Below are 21,693 nucleotides of genomic sequence, written 5' to 3' on the forward strand. Positions count from 1 at the left end.
CATAATTTGGCTTTCTGGGGAAAGCAGGGCAGGGTTTTCATACAAGTCCCAAAATGATTTGAAAGGATAAGGAGAGAGAGTCTTGTATCTTTTATGGTTGTTGGGGTTGGGAATGAGGGATCCAGTGTATAGTCAGGGGCTTGCATGATTTGAATCACCTCCTGGTGCCAAATGAGGGAGCAGTAAAGCATTCTTAGGAGCCTGCCTAGATGCAGGACAGAAGAAGGAAGATAGAGGGGTGAGGCTTAAAAGATGTCAGCAGTCAGACATCCAGAAATAGAGTCAGAGACCTTAATACAATACAGTCCTGGTGTTTGATGACTGAAATTTACCATGTTTAATTTAATTTAATTTGAACTTAAGTAAGCCATTTGGGTGCTTTGAAACCAGGAGACCAACGCCTGTCTTGGCTGTATGATATTCCATCATATGTATTTCTACAGCTTGTTTAGCCATTCGTGCATTAATGGGTGTTCTAGTTTTCTAGCTGCCAGAAGGCATTATACCAGAAATGGAATGGCTGGGGGAGGGGAGGGGAGGGGACATTTAATAAGTTACAAGTTTACAGTTCTAAGGCTGAGAAAATGTCCCAATTAAAACAAGTCTATAGAGATGTCCAATCTAAGGCATCCAGGGAAAGATACCTTGGTTTAGGGAGGCTGGCGAAGTTCAGGGTTTCTTTCTCATCTAGAAAGGCACCTGGCAAACGTCATCTGCTACTTTCTTTCCTGGCTTCCTGTTTCATGAAGTGCCCTGGGAGGTGTTTTCCTTCTTCATCTCCAAAGGTCACTGGCTGGTGGACTCTCTGCTTCTTGTGGCTATGTTGTTCTATGGCTCTCTCCAAAATACTCCTTCTTTTATAAGACCCACCTGGAATAGGCAGAGACACATCTGTATGGAGATAATCTAATCAAGCTCCCAACATATAGCGCTATATAGGGTTTAAAAGAAGTGGCTTCTCCTGCAAGATCGGATTAAGATTAAAGCATGGCTTTTCTAGGGTACGTAAATCTTTTCAAGCTAGCACGCTGGACATTTGGGCTTTTTTCATCACTTGGTAATCATGAATAATGCCGCTATAAACAGTGATGTGCAAATGTCCATTTGTATCCTTGTCTTTGGTTCCTCTGAATATATACCTAGTAGTGGGATTGCTGGATCATGAGACAGTTCTATACTTAATTTCCTGAAGAACCACCAAACTGCCTTCCAGAGCAATTGCACCATTTTACATTCCCACCAACACCCATAGTGAATAAGCGTGACTCTCCAGCACTTGTTGTTTTCTGTTTTTTTTTGATAATGGCCATTCTAGTGCAATGACATATCATTGCAGATTTGCATTCCCTAATACCCAGTGAAGTTGAGCATCTTTTCATATGCCTTTTGGCCATTTGTATTTCCTCTACTGAAAAGCGCCTGTTCATGTCTTTTGCCCTTTTTTTTTTAAAACTTTTTTATTGTATAGAATAACATATATAAAGAAATAAAAAAGCAATAGTTTTCAAAGCACTCTTCAACAGGTAGTTACAGGACAGCTCCTAGAGTTTGTTATGGGCTACCGTACCATCACCTCAAATTTTTCCTTCTAGCTGCTCTAGAATATAGGAGGGTAGAAGGCTTATGTATTTTTTTATCATCACAATTGACTTTTTTCTTTCTTTTTTTTTTGTGAGAAATAACATAAATACAAAAAAGCAATAAATTTCAAAGCACAGCACCACAATTAGTTGTAGAACATATACCAGAGTGACATGGGTTACAATTCTACAATTTTAGATTTTTACTTCTAGCTGCTCTAATATACTGGCAACTAAAAGAGATATCAGTTTGATGATTCAGCATTCATATTCATTTGTTAAATCCTATCTTCTCCGTATAACTTCACCATCACCTTTGATCTTTCCATCTCTCTCTTTAGGGGTGTTTGGGCTATGACCATCCTAATTTTTTCCATGTTGAAAGGATCTGTCACTAGTATGGGGTAGAGAGATGAAACTATCTGATGTTCTGGAGAGGCTGGGCCCTCTAGGATCCAGGACTTATCTGGTCCAGGGACCCTTCTGGAGGATGTAGGTTTCTGAAAAGTTACTCTAGAGCATGGAACCCTTGTGGAATCATATATATTGCCCTAGGTGTTCTTTAGGATTGGCTGGAATGGTCCTGGTTGGGTTTTGTCAGGTGATGATAGGTAGCAAGGTCTAACTGAAACTTGCATAAAAGAAACCTCCTGAGGGGCCTCTTGATTCTATTTGAACTCTCTCTGCCACTGATACTTTATTAGTTAGTTACAGGTCTTTTTCCTTGTTTTGTTTAGGGTGGAATTGTTGATCCCATGGTCCCAGGGCAAGATTCATCCCTGGGAGTCATCTCCTTTTGCCCATTTTTTTTAACTGGATTGTTTGTCTTTTTTTTGATGAATTGAAGAATCTATATATTTTGGATACTAAACCCTTATCTGATGTATGGTTTCCAAATATTGTCTCCCAGTACATAGGCTACCTTTCTACTTGCCTGATGCACGAAAGTGTTTAATTTTGAGGAGATCCTATTTATCTGTTTCTTTTTTCATTGCTCCCACTTTGGGTGTAAGGTGTAGGAAACCACTTCCTATCACCATGTTTATGAGATATTTCCCTATGTTTTCTTCTAAAAGTTTTTTGGTCTTAGTGCTAATGTTTAAGTCTTTAATCCATTTCAAGTTAATTTTTGGATAGGATGTGAAATATGGATCCTCTTTCATTCTTTTGCATGGAGATATCCAGTTTTTCAGGCACCATTTATTGAAGAGGTTGCTCTGTCCCAAGTGGGCTGGCTTGACCGCCTTAACAAAGATCAATTGTCTGTAGATGAGAGCGTCTATATCTTAACACTTAATTTGATTCCATTGGTCAATATATCTGTCTTTATGCCAGCACCATGCTGTTTTGACCACTGTAGTTTTATAATATGCTTTAAAGTCAGGTAGTGTGAAACCTCCCATTTCATTTTTCTTTCTCAAGATATTTTTAACTATTTGGGTCACCCTGCCCTTACAAATAAATTTGATTATTGGTTTTACTGTTTCTGCAAAGTAAGTTGTTGGGATTTTAAATGGTATTGCATTGTATCTATAAACCCATTTGGATAGAATAACTAAATTTAGTCTTCCAGCCCATGGCCTTCCATTTATTTAGTTCTTCTATGATTTCTTATAGCAGTTTCTTATAGTTTTCTGTATATAGATCTTTTGTGTCTTTAGGTAAATTTATTCCTAAATATTTTAATCTTTTGGTTGCTATTGTAAATGGGACTTTTTTTCTTGATTTCCTCCTCAGTTGTTTATTAGTAGTCTATAGAAATACAACTGATTTGCAGGTGTTAATCTTTTACCTTGCCACTTTGCTGTGTACATTTATTAGCTCTGGTAGCCTTGCTGTAGATTTTGCAGGATTTTTCGCATATAGTATCATATTACCTGTGAGCAGTGCGAGTTTTACTTCTTCCTTTCCAATTTGGATGCCTTTTATTTCTTTTTCTTCTCTAATTACTCTGGCTAAAACTTCCAGCACAGTGTTGCATAATAATGGTGACGGTTGGCATCCTTGTCTTGTTCCTGATCTTAGAGGGAAAATTTTCAGTCTTTTCTCATTGAGTATGATATTAGATGTGGTTTTTCATATATTCTCTTTATCATGTTGAGGCCATTCCCTTCTGTTCCTATCTTTGAAGTGTTTTCATGAAGAAAAAGGATATTGAATTTTGTCAAGTGTGTGTTCTGTATCAGTTAAGATGATCATGTGGTTTTTCCACTTTGACTTTTTGATATTGTGTATTACCTTAATTAACTTTCTTGTGTTGAACCAGCTTTGCATACCTGCAGTAAATCCCACTTTGTCATGGTGTATAATTCTTTTAATGTGTTGCTGGATTTGATTTGCCAGTATTGTGTCAAGGATTTTTCATCTATATTCATTAAAGAGATTGGGCCGTCATTTTCTTTTCTTATAGTATCTTTGTCTGACTTTGGTTTTAGGGTGATGTTGGCTTTGTAGAATAAGTTAAGTAGCTTTCCCTCCTCTTCAGTTTTTTTGAAGTTTATCCAGGATTTGATACTAATTCTTTCTTGAATGCTTGGTAGAATCCTCATGTGAAACCATCTGGTCCTGAACTTTTTTTGGGGGGGGGGGGAGCTTCTCAGTGACTGATTGAGTCTCTTTACTTGTGTTTGGTTTGTTGAGGTCCTGTATTTCTTCTTGAGTCAATTTTTGTTGTTCAAGCTTTTCCAGGAAGTTGTCCATTTCATCTGCATTGTCTAGTTTATTAGCATAGAGTTGCTTGTAGTATCCTCTCATTTCCTTCTTTATTTATGCCAGGTCAGTGGTTATGTCCCCTCTTCCATTTCTGATTTTATTTATTTGTATCTTCTCTCTTTTTTTTTACCTATCAGCCTAGCCAAGGGTCCATCGATTTTATTAGTTTTCTCAAAGAACCAGCTTCTGGTTTTGTTCATTTTTTTCCATTGTTCTCATAGTCTCGATTTCATTGATTTCTGCTTTCATCTTCATTATTTCTTTCCTTTTGTTTGTTTTCGTTTGTTGTTCTTTCTCTAGTTCTTCCCAGGTAGACAGTTAACTCCTTGATTTTTGCTCTTCTCTCTCTCTTTTTTTTTTTTTTGGCACAGGCAGGCTCTGGAAATCGAACCCGAGTTTCTGGCGTGGCAGGCAAGAATTCTGCCACTGAGCCACTATTGCACCACCTGCTCTTCTTTTGTAATATAGGCATTTAGGGCAATAAATTTCACTCTCAGCAACACCTTCAGCAACACCTGCTGCTTCCCATAAGTTTGTTGTTTTTTAAGCTTTTTTTATTGTCTAGCATTACACATATATTCAAAACAAAGAAAGAAAACAATTTTTTTCATTTTTGAACAGTTTTATTCACATATCATACAATGCAACCTACGTATATAAGCAATACATTTTAAGAGCACTCCTCAACAAGTGGTTACAGGACAGATCCCAGAGTTTGTCATGGGCTACCATTCCATCATCTCAGATCTTTCCTTTTAGCTGCTCAAGAACATTGGAGTCTAGAAGGAAATTTTTTTTATCACAATTGACTTTTTTTTTCTTTTTTGTGTAAAATAAGATATATACAAAAAAGCAAAACATTTCAAAGCACACCACAATGGTTCGTTGTAGAACAGATTTCAGAGTTTGGTATGGGTTACACATACCAAACATACAATTTTAGGTTTTACTTCTAGCTGCTCTAAGATACTGGTGACTAAATAAATATCAATACAGTAATTCAGCAGTTATACTCATTTATTAAACCCTACCTTCCCTGTATAACTCCACCATCACCTTTGATCTTTCTCCCACTCTTTAGGGGTATTTGAGCTATGCCCTTTCTAACTTTCTCATGTTGGAAGGGGCTGTCAATAATAAAGGGTCGGGGGATGGAACTAATTGATGTTCTGGAGAGGTTGGCCCCTCTAGGTTTCAGAACTTACATGGTCCAGGGCCCCATCTGGAGGTTGTAGGTTTTCGGAAAGTTACCCTAGTGCATGGACCCCTTGTAGGATTTCATATATTGCCCTAGGTGTTCTTTAGAATTGGCTGGGAATGGTTTTGGTTGGAGTTTGGCAATTTATGATTGGTAGCAATGTCTCTAACTGAAGCTTGCATAAGAACGACCTCCAGAGTAGCCTCTCAACTCTATTTGAACTTTCTCAGCCACTGATACATTAATTGTTTTCCCCTTTTGCTCAGGATGGCATTGCTGATATGCCATAAGTTTTTGTTTGTTTGTTTATGTGGAACTATTTATTTAAAATTTTTGTTAGAACCATTTATTTTAAAACATTATTTAGGTATAATTTTCATGCAGTAAGTGCACATAATTAATGTGCACAATGTTTTGATACACACACACAAATGACTGTGAAATCATCACCATCATCATGATAATGAACATATTCATCACCCCCAAAGTTATCTCATGTCTCTTTATAACCCTCCTATCCCTGCTTTCCCTACCCCTCATTCCTGTGAAATCTTTGTTGAACTGTTACAGACTAGTTTGCCTTTCTGGAATTTTATGCAAGTGGACTCATAAGGCATTGACTCTGATTTCTTCAGGCAGCATAATTATTTGAGACTAATGTTATGTACTTGAATAGTCCGCTTATTGCTGTATAATATTCTGTTGTGTTGCTGGATTACATTTTATTTATCCATTCACCTGTTGCTGAGTGTTTGGGTTGTTTCCAGTTCTTTTTTTTTAACTTTTTTTTTAATTGTGAAAAATAACATATATACAAAAAAGCAATAAATTTCCAAGTGCTTTTTTTTTTTTCACATGGGCAGGCACCGGGAACCGAACCCCGTGGGTCTCTGGAATGGCAGGCAAGAACTCTGCCACTGAGCCACCATTGCCCACCCTCCCAAGTACTTTTTTTTTTTTTAAGTTTTATTAATAAAACCAATCAACATACAATATGAACATTCCTTTTTTTCTCATCGCATGGTTGTATATTCATCATGATCATTTCTTAGAACATTTGCATCAATTCAGAAAAAGAAATAAACAGAAAAAAATTCATACATACTATACCCCTTACCCCTCCCTTTTATTGATCACTAGAATTTCAATCTACTAAATTTATTTTAACATTTGTTCCCCCTATTATTTATTTTTAATCCATATGTTTCACTTGTCTTTCGATAAGGTAGGTAAAAGGAGCATTAGACACAAGGTTTTCACAACCACACAGTCACACTGTGAAAGCTATATCATTATACAGTCATCTTCAAGAAACATGGCTCCTGGAACACAGCTCTACATTTTTAGGCAGCTCCCTCCAACCTCTCCATTACACCTTAACTAAAATGGTGATATGTATATTATGTGTAAGAATAACCTCTAGGATAACCTCTCGACTCTGTTTGGAATCTCTCAGCCATTGACACTTTATTTTGTCTCATTTCTCTCTTGCCCCTTTTTGGTTGAGAAGGTTTTCTCAATCCTTTGATGTTGAGTCCCAGCTCATTTTAGGATTTCTGTCCCATGTTGCCAGGAAGGTCCACACCCCTGGGAGTCATGTCCCACGTAGAGGGGGGAGAGGGCAGTGATTTTGCTTGTTGTGTTGGCTGAGAGAGAGAGGCTATATCTGAGCAACAAAAGAGGTTCTCTTGGGGGTGACTCTTAAGCCTAATTTTAAGTAGGCTTAGTCTACCCTTTGCGGGGTTAAGTTTCATATGAACAAACCCCAAGATTGGGATTGGGGGTTCAGCCTATTGCTTTGGTTGTCCCCACTGCTTGTGAGAATATCAAGAATTCTCCACTTGAGGAGATTGAATTTTCCCCCTTTCTCACCATTCCCCCAAGGGACTTTGTGAATAAATACTTTTTTATTCACTGTTCACATCACTCTGGGATTTATCAGGCATCACTCTGGACAGATCTACAAAATCTCATGCCCTACTCAAGGTTCCATGTACTATGGTGTTCAGTTAAGCTGTCCGTGTAAATTATATTAGGAAATGCACTAGACAAAATATAAATTTTGTATCAAATAAACATTTTTTGCTTTAGTCTCATACATAAGTTTTAAAATATTAATTACCATCTATTTTCAACACCCTGCAGTATTGACTTCCTTTGTTCTTCCTCATGCAAAAATATTTTTAAGTTTATACATTTAGTCACTATCATTATATACTCTAGGCATTCCTAGATTATACCATCTGTCTTTATTGTCTATCTTTCCTTCTGATTTCATTTGTGCCCCAGCCCTCCTCCCTCTGTCATTCTCACATTCAGCTTGATTCAGTGTTCTAACATTATTGTATTACAGTTAGGTAGTATTGTGCTATCCATTTCTGAATTTTTACATTCAGTCCTGTTGCACAATCTTTATCCCTTCACTCCAGTTACCCAATATCTTACCCTATTTCTATCTCCTTTGATGGTCTCTGTTACCAATGAAATTCTCCAAGTTTATTCACTAATGTCAGTTTGTATCAGTGAGACCATACAGTATTTGTCCTTTTGTTTCTGGCTAATCTCACTCAGCATAATGTCCTTAACATCCATGTTGTTACATACTTCAAGATTTTGTTCTGTCTTACAGCTGCATAATATTCCATCGTATGTATATACCACAGCTTGTTTAGCCACTCATCTGTTGATGGACATTTAGGCTGTTTCTATGTCTTGGCAGTTGTAAATAATGCTACTATAAACATTGGTGTGCAAATGTCTGTTTGTGTCCTTGCCCTCATGTCCTCTGAGTAGATACCTAGCAATGGTTCTGCCGAGTCATATGGCAGTTCTATACTTAGCTTCCTGAGGAACCGCCAAACTGCCTTCCACACTGGCTGTACCATTTGACATTCCCACCAACAGTGGATATGTGTTCTAGTTTGCTAGCTGCTAGAATGCAATATACCAGAATCAGAATGGCTTTTAAAAAGGGGAATTTAATAAGTTGCTAGCTTACAGTTTTAAGGCAGAGAAATTGTCCCAATTAAAACAAGTCTATAGAAATGTCCAATCAAAGGCATCCAGGTAAAGATACCTTGATTCAAGAAAGCCGATGATATTCAGGGTTTCTCTTTCATCTGGAAAGGCGCATGGCGAACACAGTCACAGTCTCTCTCTCGGTTGGAAGGGCACATGGTGAGCGAGGTGTCATCTGTTACTTTCTCTCCTGGCTTCCTGTTTCATGAAGCTCCCCAGGAGGTGTTTTCCTTCTTCATCTCCAAAGGTCACTGGCTTGTGGGCTGTCCGTGTCTCATGGATATGTCATTCTTCTCTGCTCTCTGAATCTCTTTCATTCTCCAAAAGGTTTCCTCTTTTATAGGACTCCAGAAACTTATCAAGACCCACCCAAATGGGTGGAGACAAGTCATCACCTAATCCAGTTTAACAACCACTGGATTAGGTGAATAGGGATTATTCTACCTTCATGAAATGGGATTTGGATTAAAACATGGCTTTTCTAGGGGATATACATCCTTTCAAACCAGCATAATAGGTGTGCCTCTTTCTCCACATCCTCTCCAACACTTGTCGTTTTCTGTTTTAATTGATTATGGCCATTCTGGTGGGTGTGAGATGATATCTCATTGTGGTTTTGTTTTGCATTTCCCTGATAGTGAGGGAAGTTGAGCATCTTCTCATGTGCCTTTTGGCCATTTGTATTTCCTCTCCTGGGAAGTGGCTATTCATGTCTTTTGTCCATTTTCTAATTGGGTTGTCTGTCTTTTTGTTGTTGAGTTGAACAATCTCTTTATGTATTCTAGATACTAGACCTTTATCTAATATATCGTTTCCAAATATTGTCACGCATTGTGTAGGCTGTCTTTTTACTTTCTTGACAAATTTCTTTGATGCACAGAGTGTTTAATTTTGAGGAGTTCCCATTTATTTCTTTCTCTCTTTAATGCTCATGCTTTGGGTGTACGATGTAGGAAACCACCTCCTATTATAAGATTAATATTTCCCAACATTTTCTTCTAATAGTTTTATGGTCTTAGATCTAATGTTTAGGTCTTTGGCCCATTTTGAGTTAATTTTTGTATAGGGTGTGAGATATAGATTCTCTTTCATTCTTTTGCATGTGGATATCCAGTTCTCTAGGCACCATTTATTGAAGAGACTGTTCTGTCCCAGATGAGTTGGCTTGACTGCCTTATTAAATATCAGTCGTCCATAGATGAGAGGGACTATATCTGAACACTCTATTCAATTCTTTTGGTCAATATATCTATCTTTATGCCAGTACCATGCTGTTTTGACCACTGTAGCTTCGTAATATGCCTTAACGTCATGTAGCGTGAGACCTCCAACTTCATTTTTTTTTCTTTCTCAGGATACTTTTAGCTATTCATTGTGTTTTCATTTCCATTTACCTAGAGATAGAGATATTTACTGATTTTCCTTGTAATTTCTTCCTTGCTCCACTGGTTGTTTAAGAGTATGTTATTTAGCCTCCATGTATTTGTGAATTTTCCAGCCCTCTGCCTGTTATTGATTCCCAACTTCATTCCATTGTGTTCCCCCTTTTCTTGGGCTCCAGCTCTTTTTCAGTTTTTTGTGTTGTTTCGCTCAAAAAGTTTCTGTGTCTTGGAGTAGTTCAAGACCTCAGAGCCCACCCAGTACCAGTGGAGAAAAGTGTGAAGTGACAATGGGAATATGTGAACTTGAATACAGCACCTCACAAGTGAAGTTGATTAGCTCAGATTGTGATTTGGAATGATATATATTTATTTGTATGTGGAAAAATATCCCATACTATCTTAATCTGGCTATTGGAAAATGAAAACTAAAAATGCTATTCGTGCAAATATGTAGAGTTGACCAAACAACTCATAAAAATTTTAAACTAATAACAATGAAGCTAAACTATTCATAGAGAGTGGCAGCAATTGAAAACTGTGATCAGCCCAAGAGTCAGTCCTTTGTCCCTCCTGAAAAACTTCAGTACTGTGCTATTTGTGGATTGGCAGCCAGACTTCCTGAAAATTTAATGACATGCTGTACATACTGTACACTGCGGTGGTGTGATAACATTAATTTATTAACACCAAACTTAGGGAATCTTATAATAATTCACAAATTCACTAGTATATATGTAAGTATGAAATTGGATATTATGCACCAAGAAGTAAAAAAGGGACTTAAATGTCAGTTACTTGGAAAGCAGGGACCATGTTTCTCCAGTGTCTTAGAGTATCTGTTAGTATTTAGCCCTAAAAAATTAAATGGTTAAGTAGATATCACCTTGTTATCCAAGAGGAAATGGAGAGGCTAGAGAGAACTGCCTGAAAATGTAGAGCTGTGTTCCAGTAGCCATGTTTCTTGATGATTGTATAATGATATAGCTTTCACAGTGTGACTGTATGATTGTGAAAACCTTGTGTCTGATGCTCCTTTTATCTACCTTGTCAACAGACGAGTAGAACATATGGAATAAAAATAAATAATAGGGGGAACAAATGTTAAAATAAATTTAGTTTGAAATGCTAGTGGTCAATGAAAGGGAGGGGTAAGGCGTATGGTATGTAAAATTTTTTTTTTCTGTTTTCGTTTTATTTTTCTGTTGTCTTTTTATTTCTTTTTCTGAATTGATGCAAATGTTCTAAGAAATAATCATGATGATGAATATGCAACTATGATGATATTGTGAGTTACTGATTATGTAGAACGGAGTGAGCATATATTAAGAATGTGTTTCTTTCTTGTAATTTTTTTTAATTAATAAAAAATAAAATAGAGGAAAGAAGCATAATTAAGAAGGCTATTGAAAAACTTTTCTTTAAAGGGGGATTTGGCATCTTTCCATTGAGGTTTCTGTTTGTACTTGTTGCTGACATAAAGTAGAGAACTAGCATTTTATTATTCTCGAGTTTGTGAGCTTGAGTTTTCCTATACCTCTTAATGGTAAGTTGAGGCATTCTGGCATAGATTGCAGACAGCAACTGTGTGAGATGCTATTTGTTTTAGTACATGTCTGAATTACTTTGTTGATTACCTAAGTTTCTACCCATATGTTGGTGTGTAGCCAGGGTCCTGCCCTATACTATATTAATGGTTGGATAAATGGTGGTAAAGCGTGTTTTTATAGCATCTCTCTGATCCTTTGATTCTGAATGTAATTGATTAATAGATAAAATTGATGCATATGCATCAGGGTTTCATGACCTCAGCACCTTTGGCATTTGAGCCGGCTAATTCTTTGTTGTGGGGCGCTGTTTCGTGAATTGTAGCAGCATCCCTGTCTTCTCCTACTGGCTGCCGCCAGACATTGCCACATTTCCCCTGGAAGGCAAAATCCTCTGTTGAGTCACTGCTACACATTGTAAAGAATGGAAAGTAGCAAAAAGGAAAGGATAAAATTGCAAAATGGCTTTTGTCATACACTTGAAACTTGATATTCTTGTTGTTTCCTCTGTTAACAATATTCTGAGTACCCTTCAACAGAGGATATTTGGAAGCTCCTTTTATTTATTTATTCATTTATTTATTTATTTTTGTATGGGCAGGCACCAGAAATCGAACCTGGGTCTCCAGCATGGCAGGCAGGAACTCTGCCTGCTGTGTGGAGATTCCTTTTAAGAGAAGCTCTTGTTTATGCTCTGGTTGCCTCTATGCCTTCCTTGTGAAATATCCTTATTAATATCTGCCAAATCAAGGCTTACCATGCTCTTGCCTGGCTATAGCCCTTCCCACCTAAAGCTTGAATGTGCAAATTGACACCATCATCTACAGATCCTGGGAGGGCCTCTTGGGAAGCAGTTGCTAATGTGTGAGCTGGTTTTAGATGCTTCTGCTTACTACTAGAAATCTGAGGTAAGGAGTTCAGCTTTAGTCTTAGAAGACCAGTCATCTTTTCAAAAGCCGTTTTGAGTCTCGAGTTAGTTAAGAATTTTAGTAATCAAATATGTCAGTGTCGGCTTTATCCATGTTCTACATCAACTCGGACAGTTTTTATGAACTTAATTTGTATTTTAGAAAAATTCTTTTGCAATTTTTAAAAATTATTGGTGGTAGCTTTGGCTTTCTCTGATATCAGGGCCTTACTCACGAAGGCCTGTTACATCATTGTTCCTGTCTGAAAACATAATTTTGTACATAATGGATTTTTCAGTAATACATGAGAAATACCTCTGCATAAATTTTGTTAGGCAAACCTATTTTTGAGTTGTTTATTCATCTGCATCAGCAGACCATTGTAAACTTACATATTTGTTTTGGTAATTTTTTTCCCCTAAGGGAGCTCTCTTTTGGGCGTGGATCTACAGCACCTGTAGGAGGTGGGGCTTTCCCTAAAATAAGTACGATAGAACCTTGGGATGGCAAGGATGGTGAGGTAAGTCACTGGGGTTTGATTCTGGGAACAAGACTTATTTCTTAACAAGTCCCTGCATTTTTACTACTTAAAAATCAGTTCCTTTCCATCAAACATAAAGTGTCAACATGCCTGAATATTATCATAACCATTTGGGTCTTTTGTGAAGTTTTCTCTGAGGCCCCTTCACTCTGATCTTCTCTATTAAAAAGTGCTTCTGCCACTCACTCCTCCATGGCCCACTGCTCCAGCCACCTACTGGAGAGCCTGGACCAGTTGGAGCTCAGAGTTGAAGGTTTGAGAGAAGCGGCAATTGGCTCTTGAGCAAGAGAAAGAAATCCTCTTGGAGTTGCTCCATAGTATCCAAACTAGCTAGGACATGAGGCAGGTCAGCAATGGAGAAAGAGAATTAAGTCTAACTGCAAATCATTTGAGGGGATGACCTCTCACTGTTGAAATTTCAGTAGAAGCAATGAGAAGCCCCCAGCAGCAACAGTCTCTGAAGCATGCCACCAGGATTATCGATGAAGTGTGGTCACTAAGTTCCTAGATGATCTGGGAAATGCCAAGAGTCATTTTATGTTGCTGTGTAGTGCGTGTTCATCTGAAGTACCCACTAGGCCCATTGATCAGAAATTTCAATCCATAGTAATTGGCTGTGCCCTTGAAGATCAGAAGAAAATTAAGAGAAGATAGAGACTACTTAGAAATATTGAAAACCCTGACAAGACCATCAAGCTGTTAGAGCATTCTAAAGGAGTTGTTCCAAAACCGCAACAAAATGCTGAAAGTAGATTTGATTAATTTTCAACCCTTAGAGCACTAACGATGTAAAAATGGCAAAATACTATTTTAAGTGATAAATAGTTCTTTATATTAGGCATAACCCCTCAGTTAATAGGGAAAGTTGTTTCAGATGAGGAAGATATTCCAGGGTCATGAGCTTTGTGAATAATGCAATTACAACTAAAAAAATTTTTAATCGTCTGCAGTTCTAATTTTTAGATTGAATTCTTGATGTGTACAGATGTCTCACACCTAATATATATATTTTTACTGTTGTATGGATGAATACATAGTTTTTTGGGGAAAATGAGTACCCCATTAGGAGCAGGAGACTTCACTTCTTTTTCTTCTGCTTTACCTAGCATGGAAACAAATGAACATGTGGGGTATTTAGTTGGCTAGAAATTCTTTACATTATACAGCACACACTGTTACTTTAGCAAAATATTGTGTTTAGAGGGATAAAAGGAACTGCAAAACAAGATCCTTTCAGTATGTCTGGTATTCAAAAAAAATTGGGGGGGCATGTGTATCAGATTTTTTTTTAACTTAAAAGATGTGCCTCAAAAACAAAGAAAAATGTGATGGTGCTTAGTGGCAGAATTCTCGCCTGCCATGCCAGAGACCTGGGTTCACTTCCCAATGCCTGCCCATGCAAAAATAAATAAATAAATAAATAAGCCCACTGCTTTTTTTTAAAAAAAGAAGATCTATGTCTGTCTCAATATGAATGTTATCTTTTGATATATATGAAAACAAAATGTGAAGGAAAAACACCTAAAATTGTACCACTTTTAACAATTATATATTTACTTTATCTTTTTTCAAATGCATTATTTCTATAACATTTTTTAATGACAAAAAAGGTATTTTGTGCTATTTGATATGCTTCATAGATATTCGAGATAAATTTCAGTAATTAGAATCCTTTCCTAATTATTACCCTTAAGGTGAAAATTTAACCTGAAATCATTGGCTTTGTTTTAGTGAAAGGTAAAATTATATAGCTGTGAAATTAGCATTTATTCCTGTGTAGTTCTGCCCCACCCCTCAAAAGGACAAGTTAAATTACTTAGTTTTAAACAGTAGTGTGGTGGTGATGTTAAAATTAATGTTCCATCTGTGTTCTCAGTTTTTTCCATTTATGTAATGATAGACAATGTAAAAAAAAGGAGATGGTTTGAGGAGAAACTGGTTTTATGATCTGGAGTACTTTTGGTTGAACTTTCAGTGAGTGGCCCCCCACCCCCTACTCTGCAGTGCATAATAATGGTTTTCTGTTTTACAGCTTCCTGTGGAAGATGATATTGACCTCAGTGATGTGGAGCTTGATGATTTAGGAAAAGATGAGTTGTGAGAAACGCAGCAGAGATTTCAAACAGTTTTCTTTTCTTGAGAGCGGATTTTTTAGCAGTGAAGGAACATTCTTTACAATCAGATGGATCTACCAGTGGCCTTTTTAACCAAGAAGTAACACACTTGATTGATCATTTGAAAACACTGCAACAGTGAACTTTTGCATCTCAAGAAAACATTGAAAAATTCTATGAATTGTTGTTGCCAGTGAATTGGATTGTATTGTCAATATTTTGAAGAAAACTGATGTTCTGTTGAAACATTTTTCCATCTCTCTAACTGCTGCTTGATTGTTCTTTGAGGCTGGTTCTTATGTTTTTAATGTGATTTCTTTCTTCATTTGAATATTAATGGCTTTTTTTCCATTAAATAATAAAATATTTTGGACAATGCCAGTAAATGTATGAAATTACTGTCCACATCATAATTTCAGTCTGATGTTTAGCCAGTAGGTTCATAGTATGAAATGATGTCCCTGGCGTCTTTCTGCCCTGCAGACTTTTTAAAATAATGTCATCTGGCTATCTGCCACAATGTAGATTTTTACATGCAGTCTAGAATTTGAAATTCTATTTATAAATGTATTAAGTGTGAAAAACAATGAGTTGTCAGTGGAGACCCCATTTAATGCCAAATACTTTATCTTCTAGCAGCATCGCCAGTGGCTTGATTATTAGGGAATATATCTGGTTATATAACTCTTACAAAATATCCATTAAGACATGAAGTACAATAGCAGGTTACCAATTTATAGGTAGTCCACGTTTATGTATAACTTCCAGATAAATGAAAAGTTACACAATAAGTTCTGAGTTATGTTAGACTTTCTTTAAGTGAAGAGACAATTCAAAGGACTGAGAGCATTTCTTTATTGTAACTTAAAAAAAATAAATACAATTGTAACTAACTTTTGTGATCAATTTTCTGAAAATCCAAATTTTGTAAAGCATAATTTTACCTAACTCTTCTCCAGCTAAGGGAAAGCATCTGTACCCATTTGCAAGGACATGAAAGCTTTGGGCAGCTGGCCTTTTTAGTCAAGAAGACTAAGATCGATGTGGAAGTAGACATAAGGAAAGTAATCTTGATTATTAAGTTGTAATCCAGGGATCTCCACAGATGCCTGTAAGAGAAGACATGGTAATTTTTCTAAATGCATAAACTAGTATTCTGTTTAACTTTTAATCTGTTATGTGTGTGTGTGTATATATATATATATATATATATATTATTTTTGTTTTGTTTTTTTTGCTTGGGGGAAGGGCGGTACATAGGCTGGGAATCAAACCCAGGTCTCCCACATGGCACAGGAGCATTCTACCACTGAACTACCCATACATCCTAACTTGTTATATTTTTAGGTGGAGCTCTCCAGCTACCTATTTTCTGTTCTGTACATTTCCTATCCCCACCCCACCCCACCCCCACACACACACCCCCTTCCTTGTTATGCTTTAACATGTGTGACATGTATGTTTACATAACAGGCTAGTAAATGACGTTTTTATTTTTAAATAACCTCCTATATGTAGAAATTGATGCAGCTATTTCTGGAATATATACCTACATCCAATATACTTGCTGCTGCTACTTCATCCAAATGTTTGAAAACGGAGTTGAGAACCTCTCTTAGACGTTTGGTGGATGACTTCTTATGAGGCTGTAGGAGCACTGCCTGAAAATTCACAGGTAGTCCATACCTTTTCAGATAGATAAAATGTGTAGATAGGTTACTCCAAATGTAAATATAGAGAAAAGGATCTGACAAGAAATAAAGAGCAAATTCTATTGAAAATGTAAAATGCCGAACAATTTCTGACAGTGATAGTTTCTGCCTGCCGAACACAGAGGGTCCTTGCCCTGGCCAAGAGTGAACATTACATGATGCGTGCGCAAGTTGAATGGAGGTAACTGGGCTGAATGGTTGTCTGAAACTGAGCTTAGCTGTCTTGTTTTTCTCAACAAAAGAGGGAAAAAAATCTGGTTTACCCAGATTGTATTGTTTCCTTTTCCTAGAAGCTTCAGTTGGATAGAAAGGATTTTATATGTACCTGGTTGCATGCCTGAGTACATTTAAAGTCATTTTTTGGAACAAGCTATTCTAGCGATGCAAATTATTCTGTTCACCAAAGAACTGAGATCTGCTATGTCTGCAGAAAGGTCTAGTTAAAAATACATGAAAAAGCCACTTGTAACTCCAGGTGTTAGTGCTTTTATTATCACCCAAGACCTACCCAGTAATGTTGTTTTTAAAAACACCAGGCAAGCATGATAAAATGAGTAAAAGAGGTCAGCAGGGTACCAGTGTGTGACCCTTATCTAAATCTTTTATTTCCAAGAGGCAGTTGGCACAGAGTCTGGCAGGTGTTGAGAGGGATGATACTTCAGTAGCATGTGGGCTACATCGTGGGTAGGAGGGGCCCAGATGATCACCCTCATTTCTTTTATTCCTATCTTTAGTTAAAGCTCTAGAGAAAATAGGCATAGAGGCTAGTGCTTTAGCAGAGCCCACCTTGCTTGAGTGACCAGCAAATTGCCTTCCCTCCTCAATTTCCTAACATAACTCTAGAAATGCCCTGTGGGAGCTCATTCCCCTGTGAGCAAACACTAGCCCAAGCAATGTGCATACTAAACAAAAGATTAGCATTCTGGCTCCCAATGATACTGCTACCTGCACACAAAAACCTTAAATGGATCTGGCTTTCCACCCCTCTTCTCATCCTCTGTTGTTCCGCAACCGTCATTCCCAAGTTGCTCTGGGAGATGGTTTATCCTCCCTGAAGAAGGACCTCACCTTTAAAGCTTTTTCCTCTCCTTACCACTCACCTTCTGAAAGGCAGAGGCATGCCTACTTGGTGAGTAATAAATTTATTCAATTCACTCAATAAATAATACGTTAAATGTTGATGAAGAACTTGTCCTCCCTCATCAAGTTTCCAAGCCCTTGCTCCCTGAGCCCACCCTCTGCACCAAGAGGTGGACAGTCCTCCACACTCTGGCAGAAGATTCCCTGTCCTCGCCTTACCTCTTCGTGAACCCGTCTTGCTAACCCTCCATCTGGATCAGTGCCGTCTCCACTCTGCTCAGAACGAGACTTGTGGGAAATGGCTGATCAGCTAACCCCACTCCTCATTCTTGAGCCCTCAACCCCATCCTACTCCCTCCTACACTGCTTAATAGAGGACACTGCCTCTGACTTCCTGTTGATGGCTGAAGTTACCTGCCAGGAAACCCTGACCCTGCACCATCCGTACTGAGAATATTTGCTGTCATTACCAGCCTGCCACTCCTCTGCTGTACTATCAACCCCTTCCCATTACACTGACATGTTCAAACCATGCCTGTTCAAAGTAGAAAACATCAAGTCCTTAGAGCTCTCACACTATTGCTCCTCCTCTGGGCCAAATGTCAAAGGACCTGACATCCTACCTCACTCATTCCTCAGCCACTACGCTAGCTTCTCCCACCAGTTCACAGAAATAGATGTTGAAATACCAAGTTTGGTAGAGCAAACAGAGAAGGAGGATGTAACATTCGCCTGTTGCCCCGTTTCTCTGGCCTGCCTCCCTCTCACTGGTCTGAATCCCCTTGTTTGGCACTTGTTGCTCTGCCTTCCTTTTCCCAGGGTTGTCTGTGTCTTCCCCACCCACTCTCTCCCCTACACTGGTAGCTTAAGGGGAGGGCTGAGTCTCACTCATCCACCTCTCTCCTCTAGTCTGGAGTAGGACAGAGTAGATTAGTGCTTGTCGACTTAATAAAATCAATGTGAAGTAGGGGCAGACTTCATTTGAGGAGATGCTAGTTCATCCTCATGGATGAAGTGAATCAGGTGTTTAAATTCTCCAAGAAGAAAATGGAAATAGGCCCTGGGCTATGAGTTTGGAATTACATCCAGGTAACACCTACCAGGTAGCTAGGTAATAAGGTCTGGGTTTGGGGAGAGGTGTTAGATGAGGGCAGATATTAGGAAATCATCAGTGGTAGGTGGTCAGCGAAGCCATGTTGGTGGATGAGATCCCTTAGGGAGAGGCAAAAATCAGGGAAGTCCCAACATTTAAGGAGCAAGTAGAGGTAGAGGAGCTCTTGAAACAGGCAGGGGGCTGACCAAGAAGTAGAGTGCGAAAGGTGAAGGTGGCTATTAGAAGGGTATTGGGGACCTCTGTCTGACCCTCTACAAAACAAACTAGTTCCATCCCCCTATCTCATATTACTGGCAGCCCCTCCCAACATGAAAAGGTTAGAATGGGCACAGCCCAAATACCCCTAAAGAGTGGGAGAAAGATCAAAGGAGGTGGTGGAGTTATACAGGGAAGGTAGGGTTTAACAAATGAGTGACTGCTAAATCATATTGATATTTCTTTTAGTCTCCAGTGTTTTGAAGCAGCTAGAAGTAAAATTGTAAAATTGTAGAAATGTAACCCATACCAAACTGAAATATTTTGTACAACTAATTGTTGCAATATGCTTTGAAATTTATTGCTTTTTTGTATATATGTTATTTTTCACAAATAAAAAAATCATGTAAAATTAACTAACTTTCCTTTTAAAAAAAGTTCTCCTACTGGTCGCTTTTGGAACACTAGAGACACAGTGTGGAAATGGATTAAGATTCTAAAACTAGTTAATGGAGTAAAAGTCCCACTGGAGGCAGTTTCCCAGTAGAGCACTGAAAGCCTGGTCTTCTCTGACTTGGCCAGTAATGTTCTATGACTTTAAAGAAACTGAAAAAAAAAAAAATGATATAGCATATTTATCAATGTCAGGATTGAAAGTTATTTGACAGCCTAGGGAAAAAAATAAATGACATCTAATCAGTATAACAAAAATGTGGTCCACTGATGGTTTTGAAAAGTAATTTGCATATACTTTTAGGAGAAAATATTGAGTTTTATTGAGTTCAAACAAGACATTAATGATGTCTACCTCTAACTCTCTCTTGAGACAGTGAGCAACCTCTAAGACGTGGACAGGCTTACACTGTCCTGGGCCCCGAGTCCCACTGATTTCTAAAGCAAGCCAGGTTTACCTGGGGCCCACTATACCACGGAAAGCTAGAACATTCCAGGCCAGGTGAAGTACACAGCCTTCAACCTAGTGCTGTAATCCTTGGGGGGATTTGGGAACCACAGTCGAATCTCTCTCTGGACAAAACCACACATTAGTGGCTGTGGGGAGATGAACTAGAGGCAGGGAACCAAGTAAGGGCTTTGTGGCAACAACCAGACAAGCCAGACCAGAAAGAGAGAAAGCGAAGGCAGGCCTGACAAGGCTTATTAAGGGATGCAGTGGGGAGAGGCAGGGGGACCCCGAGTTTGGAACACCGTGGTTGGAAGGATAGTGAGGCCATTGGCAGAAACACGGAGCCCAGAGGAAGGGGTTTGCAAGGAAAGTTGAGCCAGCTATGCAGGTAAAGCCCACAGCAGGACATGGAGACCCAGGAGACATGGGCAGGAAAAAGGAACCAGGGCCAGGGAGCTGGTTGGCATGGGATCTTGAGGCGACTATCAGTGCAGGCAAGGGAAGGAGTCAGAAGAGAACAATAGAGTCTGAGGGGTGGGAGAAGCTCCAGGAGGCGGCAGGTCAGAGCAGGGAAAATCTAAGGTGAGGGAAAATCCCAGAAAAAGGGGAGTCATCAGTGTTTGATGCTGCAAGAGATCCCACAATATTTAATGGCACAGGAAGTGTTTAAGGCAGAAAAACAGGCTTCAAAAACACATTTCCCATTTGACTCCATTTTAGTAAAAATATGTCTGCAAATTAAAAAAAAATCTGAAGGAGTACACATCAGAATATTAAATGTCTCTTCTCTCGATGTTAAAAGTGCATTTGAAAAAAAAAGGTAAAAATAAAAGTACAAGTGATTTATAGTCATCCTTTCTATAATTTCCAAATTTTCTACTGTGAACCTAGTTTGCTTTAAAATATATATATATATATGGCACAGGAAGTGTTTAAGGCAGAAAAACAGGCTTCAAAAACACATTTCCCATTTGATTCCATTTTAGTATAATATTATACTATATATATATATATATAGGTGGTTCTAAATGTATTGTTTGTTTTCTTAAATAAAAAGAAATTTAAAAATTTAAAAAGCCAAAGTAAGTACGTTGTCTTGCTTTGGTTTTCTCTTTCATGCTCAAAAGTGGCCTTGAAGGCTGATGATGGAGAGAGTCCTGGCACATGGAGGACTTACTGCTGGTGTCAGAAGACTGCATGGAGGGGCAGGGGCAGAAGCCAGGCAGGACTCGAGGTGGCAGGACAGAAAGTGGAGAAGACACCCTGGGACAGTAAGGGGGAGGCGAGGCAAAGGGAAATTGTCCTGGGGCCTGGGAATCTCCAGCACATAGCCAAGAGCCAGTTGGGAGAGGGCAGGAAGGACAAGACACGTTCTAGAGGAAGAAAGAGGAGCCAGCTTGTAGGCGCAGGTGAGGGACAGGTGAGGCTCAGGTGAGGGATGTCCCCACGCACCTGAGCACGGACTCCACGAACACTCTCAGGGCCTTTATGTGGATCCAGGCAATAAAGGCTTCACTGAAGTTGACCTTCAGCCAGCGCAGCAAGGGACCCTGCAGAGACAGGAGGGCCCCGTGACTCCTCCTCATGGCCCTGCCAGGCACCCAGGCCAAGAAAGGACTTGGGTTTCAACAGAGCCAGCCCTGATAAGAGAAAAGATGCCCAGGGGCCAGCAGAAGCAGAGAGGAGGGAGG

The 21,693-nt window shown here is 38.7% G+C and overlaps 2 protein-coding genes and 1 pseudogene across 6 annotated transcripts in view; 2 read left to right on the plus strand and 1 right to left on the minus strand.

Moving 5' to 3' along the window:
* PDIA6 (protein disulfide isomerase family A member 6) overlaps positions 1 to 16,206 on the plus strand; it is a 47,095-nt gene extending 30,889 nt beyond the window's left edge. The window contains exons 12-13 of the mRNA XM_077153185.1: positions 12,766 to 12,862; positions 14,916 to 16,206. Coding sequence (XP_077009300.1) covers positions 12,766 to 12,862; positions 14,916 to 14,984 — 166 coding nt within the window. The 3' untranslated portion in view covers positions 14,985 to 16,206. The remainder of the gene's footprint in view (positions 1 to 12,765; positions 12,863 to 14,915) is intronic.
* On the plus strand, positions 12,970 to 14,900 carry LOC143676728 (BAG family molecular chaperone regulator 2 pseudogene; annotated as a pseudogene).
* Positions 15,839 to 21,693, minus strand: part of ATP6V1C2 (ATPase H+ transporting V1 subunit C2) — a 62,110-nt gene continuing 56,255 nt past the window's right edge. For all 5 annotated transcript variants that reach the window (XM_077153190.1, XM_077153187.1, XM_077153189.1 and 2 more), the window contains 3 exons: positions 21,455 to 21,552; positions 16,551 to 16,683; positions 15,839 to 16,106 (listed from right to left, as the gene is read on the minus strand). In XM_077153190.1, coding sequence (XP_077009305.1) covers positions 16,017 to 16,106; positions 16,551 to 16,683; positions 21,455 to 21,552 — 321 coding nt within the window. In that variant the 3' untranslated portion in view covers positions 15,839 to 16,016. The remainder of the gene's footprint in view (positions 16,107 to 16,550; positions 16,684 to 21,454; positions 21,553 to 21,693) is intronic.

Source organism: Tamandua tetradactyla, chromosome 3, assembly GCF_023851605.1.
Source record: "Tamandua tetradactyla isolate mTamTet1 chromosome 3, mTamTet1.pri, whole genome shotgun sequence".
Taxonomy (NCBI): Eukaryota; Metazoa; Chordata; class Mammalia; order Pilosa; family Myrmecophagidae; genus Tamandua; species Tamandua tetradactyla.